Consider the following 22730-nt stretch of genomic DNA (forward strand, 5'->3'; position numbering starts at 1 on the left):
CTGAGGTCGTATAAAGTACTTTACTGTCCAGAAAATGAGGCAGACGGAGGTTTTATAGACTGTGAAAATAGCCGTCTGGTGGACGCCAGTCCGGACATAACATTCCGAAAAAGTTGGAACTCCGACGTCGCCCCCCCCCCCCCCCCCCCAAAAAAAAAAAAAAAAAAAAAGGGGGGGGGGGGGGGCGTTTGATACGTGGCACGGCCACTTTATGGCCTTGGGGCCCTCAGAGTGAATATTGTACCAGATCCCTTCGTCGCCTGGGTGGTCAGTCCTATGAAATTTTTTATAAAAGTACTTTGTGTCATCGTTGGTCGTATTTAGTTCGATTTTATAACCAATTTCGTAAGAGGCATTTGAATTCTAAGGCTACGTTGAGCCTCAGGTGATACCCCTCCCCTCTAAATATTATTATTATTATTATTATTGTTATTATCATTATTATTATTATTATTATTTTCTATCACAGTCCTCCAATTCGACTGGGTGGTTTTTATAGTGTGGGGGTGTTCCGCGTTGCATCCTGCCTCCTTATAAGGAGTCCACCACTTGTCTCACCACGTGTGCTGTTTCTAGGAGCACACTCTTCTGCACGAGTCCGGAGCTACTTCTGCATCTAGTGTAGTTTTTCCAGGTTCCTTTTCAGGGATCTTTGGATCGTGCCGCCAAGTGTTCCTATGATTATGGGTACAATTTCCACTAGCATTTCCCTTATCCTTCTTTCTGTTTTCAGGTCCTGGTACTTATCAGTCTTTTCTCTCTTTTTCTCTTCTACTCTGGTTTCCCATGGTATTGCGACATCAATGGGGGATACTTTCCCATTGTGGGAACTTCTTCACATACAAGATATGTGACACGTGGAATAAACTGCCACCAAAAGTCGTAAACAGCAACAGTGTGGAAGAGTTTAAAAGAAAGCTAGACAAAATCATTAGAACACTGTAAAATGCACAGTAAAACCTGCACCTACAGATAAGTGAGCACACGATGTCTCCTCGGATGGACTAACAAGTCCTTGAGACATCTTAATCCTTGTAACTCCTTGTAACGTCACTCTATTATTATTATTACTGAGAAGACGAACCCTATCCGTGTGACACAAGAATATTAAGGTGTTCATTAGAAAGAAGTAACGGATGGTAGCTAATGGGAAATGCAGAAAGAAGAGATCACTTATGAAAATAAAATTAAATAGGGTCACGAATTGGAAGCTGAATTTAAGAACTAGCTTTCTCTCTCTCTCTCTCTCTCTCTCTCTCTCTCTCTCTCTCTCTCTCTCTCTCTCTCTCTCTCTCTCTCTCTCTCTCTCTTTGCGTGAAGTATATACCTTGTCGTCAACAAAAGTTAAATGTACTATAATGTCTCCCCTTTTGGAAGCTGAATTTAAGTACTCTCTCTCTCTCTCTCTCTCTCTCTCTTCTCTCTCTCTCTCTCTTTGCGTGGAGTATATACCTTGTCGTCAACAAAAGTTAAATGTACTTTAATGTCTCCCCTTTTGGAAGCTGAATTTAAGTACTCTCTCTCTCTCTCTCTCTCTCTCTCTCTCTCTCTCTCTCTCTCTCTCTCTCTCAGTGGCTCTGACGCCAATTTGTCCTTTTAATTATGCATGAATAAATCGGTCATTCCTGTCTTTCCTGGCCCTCTTCCTTCATGCATTAGCCTGTAGCCGTTAAGATAGAGAGAGAGAGAGAGAGAGAGAGAGAGAGAGAGAGAGAGAGAGAGAATCACTTATTCATTTGGTTCTGAGGCCTCATTGTAACCCACTACCTCTCCCACCGTAACTTCCGAGATTGGTCGCAAGATTCAGTAGCTGTCACGGTACTTTATGCGTCTGCAGTATCTGGTGGGTTTATGCGGGCACCCATCCAGGCGCTGGCTCGAACTAGAGTATGCTGAGACATAGTGTCACGTGTTTCCCAGGACGTACACAGCATGGTTGGGGTCTATTAGGAATTCTCGTATACCGTACACGTTCTGTTTGTGCTTTGTTATGCCGGTAGTACACGTCCTGTACACGTTCCTGTATAGCCATACTTTTACGTTTGTATTTTTTTTCTCTTTTTTTTTCTAGTTTTATAATTATTTTTGTGATGCTATAAAATTAAGAGCTGTTGTTCCTTGTAAGCTGTGAGTAGTAGATATTTGACGTCATCGAATTCTTTCCTTTGTAGTTGAGTTGAGTTGAATATAGAATTAAGGCCAAGCACTGGGACCTATGAGGTCGTTCAGCGCTGAAATAGAAATTGACAGTAGAAGGTTTGAAAGATGTAAACAGGAGGAAAACCTCAAAGCAGTTGCACTATGAATCAAGTGTTAGGAGAGGGTGGAGAGCAGGATAGAAGAAAGAGAAGATGAAAGGAGGTAGTAAAAGGAACGAAAGTGGTTGCTGCAGCTAGGGGCCTAAGGAAGGCACGTTTTAAAGAACCTTAAGTAATACCTACAGTGCAACGCATGAGGTCCACTGACGGTACCACCTCTCTACGGGGTTTCGTTTGTAGTGCTGGTAATTGTCAAATGCAAGACTTAAGTCGGGATTTCTCAGACATCCATCGATTTTGATGAATATTAATGTTGCTGTCTCTACTGTTGATGGATTTTTGTAGTGTGTTGACAAAAATGAAGCTTGATAGATATTTTTGATGTAGATAGATATAGAAATGGCGAACACAATAATAATACTTATTTCCTGTACACATCATTACGTGATCACGTCCTACCATGTATAAAGCAGGCCTTCCCGACCTTTCAACTCCATACAGGTATCTTGACTGCCCCATACTTCTGAAACATGCATCATCATAAATCCCTGCAACTTACCTGTGCAACCTGGGACCCCACCCCAACCCCCTCTCCCCTCCCCCTCCCCCTCCTTAGTGCTTGCCCTTGCAGAATGAATGATGCTGAACGCTTGCATATTGCATCACAGCTGGGAAGGGGTGGTGCAAGCATTCGAGAGCATAGGAGGCGCTCTCCAGCTTCAAGCGCCTCGGTGGCTTGGTCGGTATGGTCTTGACCTGCCACGGCGGTGGCCGCGAGTTTGATTCTCGGGCATTCCACGGATGGGTTAGAGATATGTATTTCTGGTGTATATATAATTGGTATGGGCGCCCGGGCCGTCGGTCTGACGGGACTGAGATTCGGAACGGAGATGGGTGTCCACCCCGGGAAGGTCGAGACCTATGTTCGGGAGCCCGGGCTCCCAAAATTTCTACTTCCCCCTCTCCGAAGGGTGAGAAGGGATTCCGTGAAACAGAGCCGGTTCTGCCCATGAAACGGGGCTGGCTATGCCCGTAGACTTAGTTACTTTACAAATTTCTGTATACATATGACATACCATTTGGAAAAGAATACCGTAGGGTAAACATCAATGACATCAAAGAGGGTGGTTCTAGAAGGGGGTTGACAGAGAGAGAAAATGAGAGAGAGTAGACCGGGTGTTAGGGAAAAGAAAGAGGAAAAAGACATACAGACAGACAGACAGACAGAGTTGGTATTACTGAGAAGAAAGAGGTAAGAGACAGTGATTGTTGGAGAATGAAGGAGAGAGTAAGAGAAAGGAGCGAGAGAGAGAGAGAGAGAGAGAGAGAGAGAGAGAGAGAGAGAGAGAGATTATTATATATTATTATATATTTTGTATTATATATTATATTTATATATTTTATATGTGTATATATATATATATATATATATATATATATATATATATATATATATATATATATATATATAGCTCTGGGTTACACGGACCAATGTAACGGGCGGGTAATCAGCTAGTGTATATATATATATATATATATATATATATATATATATATATATATATATATATATATATACATATATATATATATATATATATATATATATATATATCCCAGATATCTTTAAAAGTTCCTTTTTAAAAGGAAAATGGCCTTGTTTTTTTTTTTTTTTTTTCTCTCCGTAACAAGTAACCGTATAGATGCGCCTATGGCCCGATACCCCGTGATCAAGAGATTTACAAGGAGTTACAAGGATTAGGATGTTTCAAAGACTTGTTAGTCCATCCTAAGAGGAGACATCGTGTGCTCACTTATATCTCTAGGAGCAGGTTTGACTGTTCATTCAGTGTCGCCTCCTAATGATTTGTCTACCTTCTGTCTAGAGAGAGAGAGAGAGAGAGTTTTATGTCAAATATAGTTTGGTTGATTTATTCCAATACCGCCTAGAGAGATATTTTAAGGAAAAAATAAAACTGCCTTTGATATTTAAGTTCTGGGTTGATTTCGTCTTTGTCGTCTCTATAGAATTGTCAGTTTCTGTCAACAGGAAGTTGGTTCGTGAAGTTGAAAGACTTCTTATGTCTTTATGAATTATAATTACAGTAAATAAACATCTTTTTCAAAGTTAAACTTTTTAGAAATAGCTTTTGATAGTTAGCATTATACAGGAGTTTAGCCTATTGCAATATACGTGTAGGTAAGATGTTCTAGCTGATGTGTGGTTCCATTATATAATTGTGATTTGTAGGAAGATTATAGTTTTTTTTTTTTTTTTTTTAGAAACAGAGCTTTTCATAGTTAGCATTACACAGGAGCTTAACCAATTACAATATACGTATAGATAAGATGTTCTAGCTGATAGGTGGCTCCATTACATCATTATGATTTGCAACAAGATTTTACGTTTTAATATTTTTCTATTTACCTTTAGAAATCAAAAAATTAATTTTACCTTCAAAAGAGAGAAACCAATTTCCTTTTTGTACTTCTTTTTCTTTATCCAGACGCACAATAACATTATAATAAAAAAAACCACGAAACTTAGAACTTAAAAAAAAAACCAAAACCAAAATATTAATAATAAATAAATAAATACGTAAATGAAATAAAAGTAATTTTACAAAACTTGAAAAAAAAAACTTGCATGACGCGAGCTGACGTGCTGCTCACCGGAAGTGCATTTCATTATCCTAAAACTGTTGGTATGGGCCTCGTCCGTCACGGCACCAATCATGGCACCGATATACATGCTGCCCTGGGACGAGTGCCGTCGTGGCAAAAAGGGCTTGAGCATCGGCTTGCGTGTGTGTTCCTCCCTGTCTGAGGTTTGAGGTGACACTGCGGGCGCGGGGGTTTGATAGGACGAGGGGGGAGGAGGAGGACTGTGGACAGGAAAGGTAGAATCTCATTCATCAGGGTAAGTAATTTTTTGGAGCGAAGGTTCGTCCAGTATTGCGTTGTTTTCCTCTCTCTCTCTCTCTCTCTCTCTCTCAATGATTTCATTCTTCTTCTATTTCATTAATTATTCTTCCGTACGACTCAGTTATTTGTTAATTATTCTTCTCTATGGCTCAGATTTTTTTTATCGTCTATTCCATGTATTTTTATTTTTATCAAAGTACATTATTAGCTTTTCATGTTTTTTATTTGTATATGAGTGAATACTTAATCTTTTATTATACATTGTCATTCATATCACAACCACATCATTTAGACCAACGAGAACGTCGTATCTTAAGCCATATAGTCTCATTGCTATTGAGTGCTATTTATTAGTCACCTTTTTACGGTAGCAGTTGTTGCAATAATACAAATCGTTGCTACTTAGTATTACCAACAATTTACTACTTAAATATTTAGCAGTATGTACAGCCAATCGTTATTTGTTTTGATACCGTTGAATGTCTTGCTTCTGAAACAGTGGCATGATATTGCAATTTAGCGACGGCGCAGCAGCTAATAAGAGAGAGAGAGAGAGAGAGAGAGAGAGAGAGAGAGAGAGAGAGAGAGAGAGAGAGAGGTGGGGAGGGAGGGGCGTTTGGGGGGGCCCACATTGTCGCATTACTACTTCGTCTCGACACGGCCCTGTAAGGGACAGAATTATGTGACAGACGAAATTGTCATGAGAGGGGGACATACGTTTCGGGGTAGGGGAATTAAAACAGAGAGAGAGAGAGAGAGAGAGATGTATTGCCATTGAATGAAAAACATCACTTGGAAATAATGTATGTATTTTATGCGCCTGTTCTTTAAGTTGATAAGCGTAGCAAAGAAGTTGGTCTATCCTAAGTACCTGCTACTATAGTAGATTCACATCAACCGTGCATCTGATGTCTAGGCCAGTAACTTTTGAGGCTCCTGATTGGCTGTTGATAAGCCAGTCACAGGGCTGGAAACTCTCAGTCTCTCTCGAGAGAGAGTTCACATAGGCAGGATGTATGTTCCATCGCTCCTGAGGGATATGTCTTTCAAAGGTATCCCTCAGGAGAGGTGGAATGTACATTCCGCCCACGTGAACTCTCTCGAGAGACTCAGAGTTTCCAGCCCTGTGATTGGCTTATTAACAGCCAATCTGGAGCGTCGTAAGGGACGGGCCTAGACATCAGATGCACGGTTGATGTGAATCTACTATAGCTACTTTGGCAGAGGTAGCTTACGCTACTAGAGAAGTTAGGCAAGGAAGTTCTGATGCGTTTTTAGTGTTGTGCCTAGGTGTGGATCCAGGATTTATCTGTTTTTTCTAAAGGAGTTATGGGTTCTCCCAGTGCGCCCAAAAGCGCAACGGATGCTAGACATATATATGGAGTAAAGAAGATATTACTGATAAACATCTGCTTATTTCCTTAACTGAAATCATCTCAGACCTACACCGGCAGCATCCTCATAGCCGTCAACCCCTACAAGGAACTTGACATCTATGGACCCGTAAGTATAATAGTAGAGTTTCGTGTTTTGAATTTCATTTATTGGACCTGATGCAGTGCACTTTAGGCATTACTTAAGGTTTTTTGCAGCATTCCTTTGGGCCCCAGCTGCAACCACTTTCATTCCTTTTACTGAACCTCCTTTCATCTTCTCTTTCTTCCATCTTCTCTTTCTTCCATCGTGCTGTCCACCCTCTCCTAACACTTGATTCATAGTGCAACTGCTTGCTCTTTGGCCTGAATTCTACATTAAACTCAGTTCAACTCTCTCTCTCTCTCTCTCTCTCTCTCTCTTCTCTCTCTCTCTCTCTCTCTCTCTCTCTCTCTCACTGTTGGCTTTTTGTACCACGACGCAACAAATTTTTACCCATGTCAGACCTCCTGAGTTTGCCGTAAATATTGAAGCACTAATTTTTCTGCCGGGAATGTGCTTTTGCCAGAATTAAAACGTTGTTGATGTACGTAATTTCTCTCGGATGAGTAATATTTGCATGGCATGAACTCCACTATGGAATATTGCAATCAATACGCAATTTGAGTTTAATTTCTGTGAGTGGAGACTAGATTATCAAAGTATCATCGAAACTGCATACATATTGTCAAGGTGGTTTCAACTATCAGAATTTTACATTGTCACTCTTAAGAGATTGTGCCTTTTTAAAACTACCGTAGTTCGATTAATTCCTTTTGCTGTACGTCCTCTCATATTCTCCTTCTTCCATCTTACTTTCCACCTTCTCCTGACAATTTTTTAATAGTGTAACTGCGATGTTCTCCTCCTGTTACACCTTTCAAACCCTCTTACTGTCAATTTCCGTTTCAGACCTTTGGTCTAAATTCTGTATCCTATTGTATTCCATACAGAAATTTTGAGATGTAAGTGCTATCAATATTGACCTTTCACATTTCACTTTTGCCAACGACAGGAAAACTTGATGCGGTACCAGGGCCGCAAGCTCCTGGAGGAGGAGCCTCACGTCTACGCCATCTCGGAGTCGTCGTTCGTCGCCCTCAAGAGATCCGTCAAGAATCAGTCCTGCGTCATCTCTGGGGAGTCGGGCGCTGGCAAGACCGAGACCACGAAGTTCATCCTTCAGTACCTGTGCTCCGTGACCTCGGGTGTCTCGACCTGGGTCGAGCAGCAGATCCTCGAGGCCAACACCATTCTCGAAGCTTTCGGTGAGCGTTTCATTCCGTTGACTGGCTCTTGGGCCTTGTTGTGACTCTTTATTAATCACCTGATTCAGGTTCTTTTCTGGATCTGTTTTAAGTTTCTATCAAGTGTCTCTTATTGTAGACGAAGTAACTGATGTTGGTCAAACTCAGTTGCATTCAAGATTATTAGGGGATACCTTGTGTGATATGCAGGTATAGGGTATTAGGATTTTGCCCCTCTGATTTCTTTGCAAACATTTCCAGGTTATCTTTATTTCTGTAAACTGACTAGATTTTGTATTTGTAAAAACTTTGGTTAAGATGGATGTTGGTAAAATGTACAGTTATGTAATATTTTGCTTTTTTTCTGGAGTATTATGGGGCATTTATTGTCATCTTTATAAAATTAAAATTTTTATGCCACTCATTTTATGGCCCAAAGTCATTACTATAAATTAGTTTGACATCATTATTGATGAAAATAGTGTGTTAATATGTAGCAGGTGACTGTACCTTTCTATATTTGTGTATGTTTCTTTGTCTTTCTTCTAACTGACATATATCATTCACTCCCCTTCTTTGTCCTCCTTGTTAATATATAGAGAGCTTCTTTCTAATTATTTTCAGTTCTCTGTCCACTCTTCCTTTTCTTCCTGGAATAGGTAGCTCTGTGCATCTGTTCATGATGTAAAATTTCATTGCAATCTTCTTCTTCTTCTTCTTCTTCTTCTTCTTTCTTCTTCTTCTTCTTCTTCTTCTTCTTCTTCTTCTTCTTCCAGGTAACAATTCCATTTGTTCATACGTGAACAAATCTTCAGTCTTAACAATAGGATAATTTTCTAGCGCCTAGCTGGATCCGGTTAATCGCAGATGAAAATTTGTCATTTCATTCTTCTTTTCCCGGCCCACAGGTAACGCCAAGACCGTAAGAAATGACAACTCCAGCCGTTTCGGGAAGTTCATGCAGGTGTGCTTTGATTCCTCATGGCACATCAAGGGCTGCGTCATGCAGGACTATCTTCTGGAGCAGTCGCGCATAACTTTCCAGGGCCCACAGGAGCGCAACTACCATGTCTTCTATCAGCTGGTTGCCGCTGCGAAGGTTTGTGGCAGATTGGGAATACGACTGTAATGTCACTCCACTCAAATATGCTGATATGGTTTTAGTGGATTTCGTGGCCTAAACTTGAGATTTCAAGTTCTGTTTTGAGCTGCAATTAAAAATATTAATATATATATATATATATTATAATATATATACACACACATATATATATATATATTATATATATATATCTATATATATATATATATATATATATATATATATATATATATATAATATATATATATAGGTTTTTGCTACGAAGGAAAAAAATGAAAAGAGAGATAGCCAAGCACTTTCGGTCCAGTTCGACCCTTTACTCAGGCACAACTGATCTTACAGAGGAAAAAACATAGTCCAAGTAGGCTTAATATCTAAACTGACACTACAAGATTAGCAATAAGGTCTATTTCACTCTACAGAAACGAGGAAACACCTGAGGGCAGGCAGTATAAGCGAATTTTTAGGCTGCCACACCTTGGAGGATACACACGCGGTCAACAGATGATTCATCCAGAAAACAATACATTTTGAAAAAACAAGGAGGCATATACAACTTATTACCATGAAATTTACAAAAATGTTCCCCAAAAAAATTATTAATGAAAAGACGAAAAAATAAATAAATATATATCGAGCAAGAGAGAGAGGGAGAGAGAATATCAAGCGAGAGAGAGAGAGAGAGAGAGAGAGAGAGAGAGAGAGAGAGAGAGAAATAATAACTATATACATGTGGGACTAATTTATTAGTAGTTCGTTTATTTTAAGGTCCTTCATAAACATTTTACAAATATACAGGTCCAAATGGTACATTCCTGGACTAAGATTTAGGTTGTTTTTATTAGTAATTTGTATAGTTGCTGATTCCAGTAAATTCCAGTAAATTTCTTGAAACAATTATTAGATCTAGCAATTACAGAGGTATCATCCCGATTAATACAATGAGATTTTTCACTCGATGGGTAACAGTGCATTTGAAGTCTGGGCTGTTCTAACTGAATATATATGCTGCTTAATACGTACACATAAATTTTTACTTGACTGACCAACGTAAAACGATGGGCAATCCTTACAAGGAATTTTGTAAATGATGTTATTATTTGTTACGGGACTATTCTTAATTAGCATATCTTTAGTCATAATAATAAGAGAACACTACATTAACATTAAACGATTTAAATATTGATTTTATGGTTTCAAATCCACGAAAGTAAGGTAAGCTAAGTACATTTTTAGGCATTTCTTTTTCATTAATAGCAACACTATAAAACTTTTTGTGAGCTTTTTGATAACATAAATCAATTAAATGAGGTGTGTAGCAGAGATAGTTTCCTATCTTTTTTATGTATCTATTTCTTGGTCAAGATATAGTGGACTCGTAATACGCAAAGCACTTAGGAACATAGAAGAAAAAATTGAAATTTTAATATTAAGATGGTGCCCAGAATAAAAATGTACATATGTTAAATGATTTGTGGGTTTTCTATAAATACTGAATTTACATTGGAAAGATTCTCTATGTATTAATACATCTAGGAAAGGTATGACATTGTTATTTTTCAATTTCAACAGTGAATTTTATGATGGCAAAACCAAAATTATTCAATTTAGACAATAAATCATTTACATCAATATCAACAGGTAAGACTACTAAGATGTCATCTACATATCTGTACCATTTTAAGGGGACAAGTGTGATATAGTTATTGTTTCTCTCTCTCTCTCTCTCTCTCTCTCTCTCTCTTGCCCGATATATTTATATTTCTCTCTTGCTCGATATATTTATATTTTTTTTTGCGCCTTTTCATTAATAATTTTTTTGGGGAACATTTTTGTAAATTTCATGGTAATAAGTTGTATATGCCTCCTTGTTTCTTCAAAATGTATTGTTTTCTGGATGAATCATCTGTTGACCGTGTGTGTATCCTCCAAGGTGTGTATTGCTAATCTTGTAGTGTCAGTTTGGATATTAAGCCTACTTGGACTGTTTTTCCTCTGTAAGATCAGTTGTGCCTGAGTAAAGGGTCGAACTAGACCGAAAGTGCTTGGCTATCTCGCTTTTCAATTTTTTTTCTTCATGGCAAAAACCTTTATTTATACATAGCATCACGTTTTATATACTTAGTGATCAAGTTATTCATATATATATATATTATATATATATACAGTCAGCGCCATTTGTACTGAGAAAAGAGAAATTAGCTTGCAGAAAAAATAAATTTAATTCATAAAAATTAAAAAAAAAAATACTTTAACACTTATGCCGTTATTGCTACTTCCTGATGGGGAAGTCCTTGGACTTGATGACCTTTTGGAGTCCCTGTGGAAGACTATCAGCCAAGTTCTGACAGTGGGCAAGGGGTATTTCCCCCCAGACCTTCCTTATTGCAATCTCAACCTTGGGGATTGTCGACGTATCCTCCTTACGAAGGAGGCGTTTCAAGATTCCCTAAAGGTTTTCTGTGGGGGACAGATCAGGCGATTGGCCAGGCCAGTCATGCATAAATTCAACCTCGTTGTCAGAGAGCCACCTTTTGGATGCCCTTGAGGTGTGGCAAGGGGCGCCGTCCTGCTGAAGGATCTCACAGCCGGTTTTGGCGAAAGACTGCTAAATTGTCTTTTAGCAGCTTAATATAACGCTCAGATTAAGCGTTTGGCATCTAGGAAGCATGACAAGATTCCCTAGTCCACCGTAGCCAAAGGAGCCCCACACCATGAGGTAGGGTGGATGCTTAACGCTGGTCACGGTAAGCTGCGGGTCACACGCTGAAGAAGTGCGTGACTTCCAAATCTTCGTGCCCTTGTTCTCACTGACGCAGAACGTTACTTCATCAGTCCAAAGGGGACCTTATGCCACTGTACAAGGTCCCAGTCCTTATGGTCCTTGGCAAATTGAACACGATGGCGATGTTGCTTAGCAGTCATGAGGGGCTTGACTCGCGCTTTCACCTTGGAATATTCTAGACACTTCTAGATGTTGCGCTGAATTGTCCTGACAGAGACATTTCTAAGGAGCTTAGGGTTCTTTCTTAATTCCTTTGCAGTAATTGAAGGATTGGGAAGGTCCAAACTGATGCCTTAAAAGCCTTAAAGTCTTCGTAGGAATCTTGAAAGACCTACCCCTGCCGTGTTTGTGTTCGGGAACGTTATCACCAGATCCAGCCTGACGCCATTTTTGGAGTAGTCGTGACACTGTCTTCTCATTAACACCAGTAATTTCGGCAATTTCTCGGTTTCTTTTACCAACTTTATGTAGTTCAACAATTCTCTCAATATTATCATGGCTGGTATTTTTACCAGACATCACTCTAAGGGCGTGGTAGACGCCAACACTCACTGCACACAAAAGCACAAAAACGAAATATGTGGACCGCTGTCAAAAGAAATGCACTCCTTATGGCTGACAATTGGTACTAACTCTTTGAAATTTTCACCAGTAGTGCATGGGTGGTTAAGTAAAATGTGCCAAACAGTCATTTTGTCCCGGCTGATTTTTTTGCGAGAAATATGATACAGGTCCAAAAAACAACAAAATGATTGAGAATTCCAAAAATTCTCAATACAAATGGCGCTGACTGTATATATATATATATATATATATATATATATATATATATATATATATATTATATATATATATATATATATATATATAGCAGGTCAGTGAATACACATATAAAATCTCCAGGGGATGTCCATGATCAACGATTAAAACATCAATTTATTCTAAGAAACGTTTCGCACATGAAATTCTCTGTGCATCATCAGTCTGTGAAAGATAAAGACACATTTATAAATAACAAACAATAAAGTGTAAACAGGAATTCACATATATTAAAAAATGGAAACGGTTGGTGGTTTAAGCAGTCCTCTTTTTTTTGAACCTGTGTTTTTTTTTCATTTTTACTTTGTTCTTTTTATGTAATTTTTAAAGAACTATTTTTTAATATATGTGAATTCCTGTTACACTTTTTGTTATTGTTTTGTTATTTATAAATGTGTCTTTATCTTTGTTACAGACGATGATGCACAGAGAATTTCATGTGCGAAACGTTTCTTAGAATAAATTGATGTTTTAATCGTTGTATCATGGACATCCCCTGGAGATTTTATATATATATATATATATATATATCTTTATATATATATATATATATATATATATTATATATATATTATATTTATATATATATATATTTATATATATATATATTTATATATATATATATATATATATTTTTATATATATATATATATATATATATATATATATATATATATATATATATATATATATATCTATATATATATATATATATATATATATATATATATATTATATATATATATTTAGATATATAGATATATAGATATATATATATATATATATATATATATATATATATATATATATGTGTGTGTGTGTGTGTGTGTGTGTGTATATATGTGTATATATATATATATATATATATATATATATATATATATATATATATATATATATATATATATATAATGCATGATTTTCTATGTTTTTCTATGATTACCATTTGTGTTTAGACAGTTGTATAGGTGGAATGCCACTACGTAAACAAAATTTTTTCTTAGCGTTTGAATTGCCTAAGCAGCATTATCTGTAGTTTGTGTAACCCTTTGAATTTAGACATTGTAGTTTGTACTGTACAGGTTTAAAAAGAATTTGATAAGCTTATAAGCAGGGTTTTCTCAGTTTTATCAAACTGTATCCATGCTTTACAGAGCAACAAGGAGATAGCTGATCAGTTTCACCTGCGACCTGCTGAATTTTACACCTATTTGAACCAGTCTGGCTGCATTACAATAGATGGAGTGGATGATCTCAGGAAATTTGATGCGCTCCGCTTGGCATTTAATGTGCTCCATGTACCACAGGACATATGTGACGGAATATACGGGACATTAGCTGCCATCCTGTGGCTTGGCAACTTAGAGGTATGCATACTGAATATTAGTAGTACAGTATATTCAGAATATGAACAATACATTTGATATCTACAGTATTCAGAATATGAACAATACATTTGATATATCCAGTGTATGACAAATATTGATGCCCAATAGTTCTAATAACAGTTAATTTGTCTTATTATTTAGCTTGATATTACTGCACTCCGTTTGGCTGCACTAAAGAGGATTTTCAAAGCTTTTCTCTTCCTTTAGTTTGCTGATATTGATGGTGAGAACTGCGAACTAACAGACAAAGATAAAGAGATCCTGACAATAGTATCTGGGTTGCTTGGGCTGAAAGAGGAGGATCTTCTCGGCACTGTTCTTCAGAGACAAATTAATATCAGAGGCAACATAACCCACATCCCCCTTAAGCTTGCTGAAGCTCGAGAAAACAGGCATGCCATGGCAAAAGCACTTTACTCCCGCACTTTTGCCTGGTTGGTCGATCATATTAATAAATGCACAAACCCTGGACAGGATCAGACTAGGTAATTGTATTTCATTGTTCCAGATTATCTCCAGTAATTCAAAGAATGATTTTTTTTCTTGGCTTTGTGTGGCTCTCCATATGAAAATAAATGCTTTGTATAGTTTTTCCTTGTTCTAAAATAGTAAAATCACATATTGATACCTAATATGTTTAAAGTGCAGTACTGTACTATATATTTTATCTTCTATACAGTTTTTCTACACATGTAAACTTATAAGGAGAGTACTTTCATATATTGATTATAATGGGTGGAATAACAGCATGTTTAAGGTGATTTATTTTTTCAGGTTCCTTGGAGTCTTGGACATTTTCGGTTTTGAGAATTTTGCTGTGAATTCCTTTGAACAGCTTTGTATTAACTACACCAACGAAAAACTGCACAAATTTTTCAACCATTACGTATTTGCATTAGAGCAAGAAATTGTAAGTGCCATTTTGTAGTATTTCCTGATACTTTGATCTAGTTCCTTGACTAGTACATGCACACCTTTTAAGCATAGAGAGTTGAATAACATGATTGCTTTTACTTTTCAGTACCAACAAGAAGAGATCAAGTTTTCACACATCACATTCACTGACAATACTGAGTGCCTTGAGCTCATGGAAAAGCCACCCAGATGCATTCTGAAACTTTTGTCAGAGGAGTGTCGAATGCCAAAGGTATACTGACCATCCATTTTCTTTTAAATTTAATGACTGTATCTTGTATTGTGAATTATAGTGTCGGATTACATTTTTCCTGTAATATAATTGATGTGCATTACAAAACTTATGGTCTCTTTAGGGATCAGATAAGTCTTACCTGACGAAGTTGCACCAGGAGTTTGAGACGCATGCAAATTACATCAAGGGAGAAGATAGAAGAAAATGGGAAGTGGAGTTTGGTATTAATCACTATGCAGGTAATAATGATATTTTCAGGGGTTTTTCTTTCTATTTGTACTAATTAAACATCAAACTTTTTTGTAGGGATAGATTTGTGATGCCCTTGAGGGGATTTTGAGTTAATTAAGCTTCCTTGGCCCCTAATGAGCTGATATGGTTTTGCAATTGAATAGCATTAGAAAATACATAATACTTTTATGGTTGAATGTTGAAATTCAAGTACCTGTATTGGGAAGAAGATGCTTGTCAGAAAGCAGGAAAATCGAGGTGTTCTTGATAGATACTGTTAGGTAGACAGTAAAATCATGATCAACATCATATTCTCTGGAAATATAAGATGCCCAGTGACTGAGTTAGTCCAGTAGCTTTGTTGAGTTTTCCTTCTTATATAGAATTTTATGAAGTCTTGATTTTGCAATCAGAATGTATTTCTTGGTCATGCAATTTCTCTGGTCTAAAACGTCCCTTATTCTAATATCATAACAGTAATTTTAGTTCTTGAATAAGAAAAGATATCAGTGAGGGTAATTTTGATATATGTACTGTACTGTAAGGAGGATATACAAGCAATGTCTGCATGATTCAGATGTGGCCCACTTTGACCATACGTTTATTCATGTCTGTATGATTTGAAAATGGTCCAACATGACTAGTAGGTGTAAAGAGAAATATACATCACTGCTTTCCAAAATATCTTCACGCTCTTTCAATAACTGTATGCCCTATAGGGGTTAGTTCCGTCAGTGGACCTCATGTGGTGCACTGTAGGCATTACGTAAGGTTCTCTGCAGCGTGCCTTCGACCCCTAGCTGCAACCACTTTCGTTCCTTTTACTGTACCTCCTTTCATATTGTCTTTCTTCATCTTGTTTTCCACCCTCTCTTAACACTTTATTCATATTGCAACTGCCAGGTTTTCCTCCTGTTACACCTTTTAAACCTTTTAGTGTCAATTTCCATTTCAGTGCTAAATGACCTCATAGGTCCCAGTGCTTCGCCTTTGGCCTAAATGTTATATTCAACTCAACTCAATAACTGTATGGACAAAAGTACACTTGAATAGCCACTGTCATTTAGAATGTGACAAGACATGCAAATTCAGTAAATAACTACTAAATGTTTGTATTTGTCTTATGTTTAAGCTATTTTTCGTTTTCAGGCAAAGTGATTTATACAGTGAAAGGGTTTGTTGACAAAAATAGGGATACCCAGCAAGACGTCTTCTTCGAACTGATGAATAAATCAGAAAATAAATTTGTGTCGGACCTGACAAGATTCCAGGTAAGGAATTTATGTTCAGTCAAATCATGGAAGTCCTCTCAATGGTATTGGAAGTTTTAATTAATATTTCAGGACTATTTGCATAGATATTTATATGTAAAGACTAAAGAATAACATTCTCTGTTTTCTTCTTTTGTATAAGTTTTTATATTTTACCTAATTTTCTAGCTTCCAGACCTCATTTTAACCCATAGCCATTCACAATTAACTATATCTTCTTCTACATGAGATAGCAGGTCTCATAAGAGCACTGTTAAAACTATGATGGCTGTTATTTTGTTATCCTTAGGTATTTTACTTCATTTTTTAAATGACTGCAGGACTTGCTTGGATGCACAATTGCAAGGATGGGTGCCATTCATAGCACTATCTCCAGAGGCACCACCAAAGGCAAACCAACTGTCTCGGATGCTTTCCGTAACCAGCTGCAGGCACTGGTTGATGTTTTGCAGTCAACAAACCCATGGTAAATATGAATTTTTCTATTCATTCTTTTGAAGATTTTTAACTTTACAATTATTCTGTAGGCCAATTTCTAATGCTGGATTGTAACTTGGAAAGGTTGAATGATCTTTATATCAGTTATCTGTTTATTTTGCCTGTTAACAAAGCACTTGTGTAATGAAAATTTACTAAGCTTTCATCTTTCATTTTATTGTTTTGGCTTACTGTAGTGTTTGAATATTCAATGAATAGGGGCCTTCCTTTCTTTTTTCACTTACACTTTGCTGTAGTACAGTTTAGGGAATTAGAAGCTATTTTTCTTATAAAAAAAAAAACTATGAGTAAAACCTGTATGAGATTTAAATCAAGAAAAGGAATAAAGGAATAAACAAATGAAATGGAAAAACCTTGGTAAAATAAAGTTGTACATAAACCATCATTGTTCATATGTGAAACAAACCTTCGGTCTTAAGATCAGGATAAATTTTCTAGCGCCAGCTGGAAATCTGGTAAAATAATAAAAAACTTGTGTGATTCAGGGACTATTGGCATCTGTACCTGGTCACGGGATCTTGGTAGTTCCCATAGTGCCTGGGCATTCTGTGACCTATCAGTAACTATCATTATATCTGTTTTATTTTCCTTTTTTTTCAACTTCATATTATATCATTATGAGGGCTGTTATTGTTGCAATCTTCAGCATTACTGACTTGCTCCCTCCAGGTATGTCCGTTGTATTAAGCCCAATAAGAACAAAGCTGCTGACATGTATGACGAAGCGATGGTGCTTGATCAACTGCGATACCTAGGCATGAATGATATTATCCGAATTCGTAAGGAGGGTTTCCCAATTCACATGAAATACGAAGAATTCATTACCAGATATTTCTGTCTCCACAAAAAGAGAAGATATCCTGACACAAAGCAACATGTTTGGTGAGTACCTTGTATTTTTATTATGGCTCGTATTTCTTTGTTGACTTTTCTTGTTTTTTTTAAAACTTCAATAGTATTCATTTTTGGAAAGCCATATAATCATGTCAAGTGTTCTTGTTTGTATGCCGTAATTTATATGGGTTGTGGTTAATATAGTATACACTTATCATCATTATCTCCTCCAGTATTGTAAACTAAGGGCCTCTGAATTTCGGCCACTTTGTCTTTCTATGCTTCATCTTCCACAAATCCTCATTGATCTCCTGCCTCCCTTCACATATTCTTCCAAGTAGGTTTGGGTCTTCCAACTCTTCTAGTGTAATGTCATGTCCAATCCATCTCCTTCTCCCTTTCATCGTTATCTCATATAAATGTGAAACTTCTAACTCTTTCCTGCCCTGTAACTCCTAGTATTCTTAAAGCTTCATTCTGAAATCAAGATCTCTTAGACATAGTACATAGTACTTTTATGTCAATTTTCAGTATTTGGTTATAGTAATACAAATTTCAGGAAGTTTTTGTGAATTACATATGATGCATTTTATTTGATAGTGACCTCATGAAGAATCAGAATTTGCCTCCCAAAGAATGGCAGATAGGAAAGACCAAAGTTTTCATTCGTCAGAAAGTTTATGAGCCCTTGGAGGACAGGAGGCAAACCGTTATGATTGCAGCAGCAATCAGGATTCAAGGCACTTTACCGGATGCACAGACATAGGAAAGGTTGGTCATTCTCCTTTAGTTTTCATGTTTTCATGAGTGAAAAGTAGACAATTTTGTGAAACGAATGATAGAGTTTTCAATTTTTTACATACAGGAGTGTTTCTCTGAACTGGAGGTATTAACGAAGTAGAAAACTGCATTACTATCTACGAAAGATTTATCTTATTTTTCTCCACAGAGTATAATAGGATACATGCTGCATGTTTGACCATTCAGAATTACTACCGTGGCTGGAAGCAGCGCCTTGCTTTCATCAGAATGCGAAGAGCTGTCATAATCATTCAGTGCAATGTCAGAGGAATGTTTGCTCGGGAAGTAAGTAGACATTCATACAATTGCTGAAAACCTTTTCTAGGAGACTTATGTTTATTCACAGTTTTATTAAGTAATGTCCATGAATTTATTGCTTACTGTATATTAAATTAGAATTGCAGTTTACTGTGTGTTGATATCTATATATTACTTATTTCTTAATATCTCCTGGAGAACTTTATATGTTACCTATTGAGTAATAAAAGCAGGCATTGTGATGGAAGAGTAAAAACAAAAAATATGTACAGGTTGCCAATGCTTTACGGGAAATGAAACGCATAGAGGAAGAGCAACGACGAAGAGAAAGATTAGAAGAAGAGAGACGGCAGAGGGAGGAAGAGGCTCTTAGACTTGCAGAAGATGAAGAAAAGAAGAAAGAACTGGAAGAAGCCCAGAGGTATGTTGTTAGTTTTCTACCACATAATAGAAGCCTCAAAGGTCTCAAGAAAACATGGTGCTAAGAGCCTCTTGAACTGGTCATATACCATTTCCTTGGTAAGGCAGTGAATTCCATAATGCCTTTGATTTTATCCTCTCAGTTATTGAGTGTCTATTTGTAATGTTATTATTTGTGGTTTTTTTTGTACCTATATTTACAAAATTATTTATAATCAGGCACGGTTTGTTTGTGTTTTTCATTATCTGTTTACCAGTTTCATGTTTTGAATTTTTTTTTTTTTTTTGGAGATTGTGGGTTTCTGAGACATGAATATTTTAGGCAAATACTTTTGGTGGGAAAAAAATTAAATGAGTCTCTGTTGGTTTAAGGTAGCTCTTATGATATTTATAAGGACACCTGGTTTGTCATGGCTGGACTGTTGTCAACTTCTCAGCATATTTGTGAGGACCATTAGTATGATATACAGTACTACCAAGGTGCCCACATCTATGGTTCTGGTTATATTGCACAAGGTTGTTTACACAGTACATATAGCTTTTAGGCTTCTCTATACTGGCTGCTCAAAATCTTTCTCAACTTTTATATGAAAGATAATATTACTTCCAATATAAAAAGTGGTTATTAATATAACTTTCATTGTTTATGATGATTAGCAAAGAAACAGAGGAAAACGGAAGTGTTATGAAATAAAGGGTTTTTAATGAGAAGCACAGTATCATTAAATTGATACAGCTTTGTAAGGCTACGTTAAACTGAAAAAGTCATTGACCTATTTATTCATCTTTTTTATTACTCAATATGGTATATATTTGTTTTGCGCCCACATCAGCTGTGTAAATATATATTGTGGTTATTTATTTGTGGCCTACATTTTGTATAATACAAAACTTATCATAGTTTAGCACAATGCTGATTCAAATCTAGGAATTTCTTCCATTAACTTCTGATAATAAATGACAAAATTTATAGAATTCCTTTTGGACGAAGTTTCAGGGTGTGAAGTTTACACATGTCTTTTCTTGGGAGTGTCATATCATCACCATGTAACTGACTGCTTGAAAGTAGGGTCACATATAAGCATTCACTTGAAATCTTTCAGGAGCACAGTATGTGAAGTAGTTCTGATGCTGAATAAGAAGTTAAAGTTGTTAACCTTATGAAACTTAAGTAATGTAACTCAAGAGGTATGGTTAAACTCGATGAAGGTAACAATAAAGATTTTGAGGATAACATTATTCTGAAAACATTGTGCTTGTATCTACATCTTTTGCTAATTGGTAATCATTATCAAAGAACCTTTGTATTAATTATGCTGAGGAAAAAGTTGAGTAATCATGAGTTAAAAGAGTTCAATTATGCCAACTAGAATAGAGACAAATGATGAATCATATATGTACCTGCTAGATGAGGTGTCAGTATGATGGAGCCTAACAGCTATTGGCACTTGTCTCATCTCAGATTGAGTAATTTTTCTAGGGGAAACTTGCTTTTAATCTTTGTATTTGTTGAGATGTGAAAAGTAAACATGATTTCATTTAGATTTTCAAGATTGTTCATTTTGCAAATTTATGGTATTTTATTTTCTTTTTATTTTGTGTATTGAAGTTGACAGTTTAGCTTTTAAGCAAGGAAATTATCACGCCCATGTGTGGAATAAAAGCAAATTTCTGCTGCACATTGGGAACAAACCCTTGAGTGGAAGCCATGGAGATACCAACCAGGCCATAGTTGCTATCCCCTTTGTTTTTCACTCGAGAGTCTGTTTAATCCCAGTAATAAGTATAAACATATTAAAATTTATGTTGTGAGGGTTATATTTTAGCACAGATCCTGGTTTAAAATATTTTTTTTATATAGTTTATAAAGAATTAAAGTAAGCAAAAAGAGAAGTGCTTACTTTGAAGAATGTGGGTTGGTGTCCAAAATGCTCTTTATCTTCATGACTAACATATGCACGTTTTCTGGAGATAGTGTAGCTATTGGTAATGATTCATATAATTCAAGGAGTTACGTCTTACTAATATAATGCAGTACAATACATCACATGGTATTTCACTTTATTGGACATGATTAGGGATATAGCAATTTTTCTTTAGCTTATCCCTAAACTGGGATCCTCATTTGCAGACTAAAATAATTTAAAACAAGTTCTATTAATGCCTGTGAATAAAAATTAGAATATTTTATTTGTATGGTAGAAAAGACCTTCAGTATGACAAAAGATGTTTTAACATTTATAAATTGAATTAGAGGTTCCTAAGACGTGAAATAGATTTCTATTCAGTTGCAAATGCATTTTCAATGTCAGTAGGAATATAGTCTTGCAGGCTACCAAATCACAATCTTGGTGAAAAAAAGTGACTAGCAGGTGAAGAGTTTTGTAGAGCAGCTGTTATTAATTTGCGTAATTTTACAAAAACATTCTAACTTCAAAGATAAGATTACCTTGTAGCTGTGTGTTCTCAAAGTTGATGAAGAAGATTTAAATCACTCGGTATCCTAGTGTTGAATTGATGTACTACCTGGATTGCGTACTGTAATTTAACATTAAAGAAAGATAGTATACCTGTACATTTGGCCTACACTTCAATCAGTTTTAAAACAAGTTTGTTTTCATTATATAAAAAAAGACTTGCAACTGAACTTGCTCATTTGTTTGTTTGAAGGAATCTTTAAGTAGGAACTGATGTTGAGTTAAAATAAAAAAAATTATAGTACAGTGATTTTAATGAAATAATACAAATAATGATTTAGGTACTGTAATGTTGTTTTTCTTGAATTTTTGTCCGTTAGTGGTGAATACAAATAAAACAGCTTTAGTTGTTTAACAAATTGAAAAGTCACAAACTGCAGTTCCTTATGATAAGCTAAGAATGATATATTTTTTATATTTTCTTGTAAATTCCATTTTGCATAGGTAGGCAGAATTATAGATCATGGTGATATTTTTTTTTTTTTTTGCCTGCAATGAGATTTATTTCCCAGCAATAGCATCAGACTTTTGTACATACGCAATAGTGTTCTATTTATTCATTATACCTTCCTTACTGTAAATAATGTACATATCTTGTTAGCAAACACTTAACAATAAGTAATAATAAAAATAGGAATGACAAGAAGAGCATAAGGAATATCGTAATGCAAGTATACTAGCAATTAACATATTAAAGTGAGTGATAATCAGTCAAATCTAAATTAACATTAACCCATTAAATTACAATCCCACTTCATTTAAGAACTAAACTTATGTCATCTCATTTTTTTCTCTTAATGCTTTTATTACTTTCCTTTCAAATAAATGCCTTGTGCTGTTTGTATATTGTATA

The 22730-nt window shown here is 36.1% G+C and overlaps 1 protein-coding gene across 1 annotated transcript in view; it reads left to right on the forward strand.

Annotated features, from left to right (window-relative positions):
* Positions 1-22730, forward strand: part of LOC135208300 (uncharacterized) — a 213486-nt gene that overhangs the window by 160843 nt on the left and 29913 nt on the right. The window contains 14 exon segments of the mRNA XM_064240403.1: positions 6624-6686; positions 7612-7864; positions 8752-8942; positions 13704-13916; positions 14145-14422; positions 14712-14847; positions 14959-15084; positions 15209-15326; positions 16468-16589; positions 16910-17055; positions 17757-17969; positions 18522-18661; positions 18823-19007; positions 19253-19401. Coding sequence (XP_064096473.1) covers positions 6624-6686; positions 7612-7864; positions 8752-8942; positions 13704-13916; positions 14145-14422; positions 14712-14847; positions 14959-15084; positions 15209-15326; positions 16468-16589; positions 16910-17055; positions 17757-17969; positions 18522-18661; positions 18823-19007; positions 19253-19401 — 2333 coding nt within the window.

Source organism: Macrobrachium nipponense, chromosome 35 (genome assembly GCF_015104395.2).
Source record: "Macrobrachium nipponense isolate FS-2020 chromosome 35, ASM1510439v2, whole genome shotgun sequence".
Lineage (NCBI taxonomy): Eukaryota > Metazoa > Arthropoda > Malacostraca > Decapoda > Palaemonidae > Macrobrachium > Macrobrachium nipponense.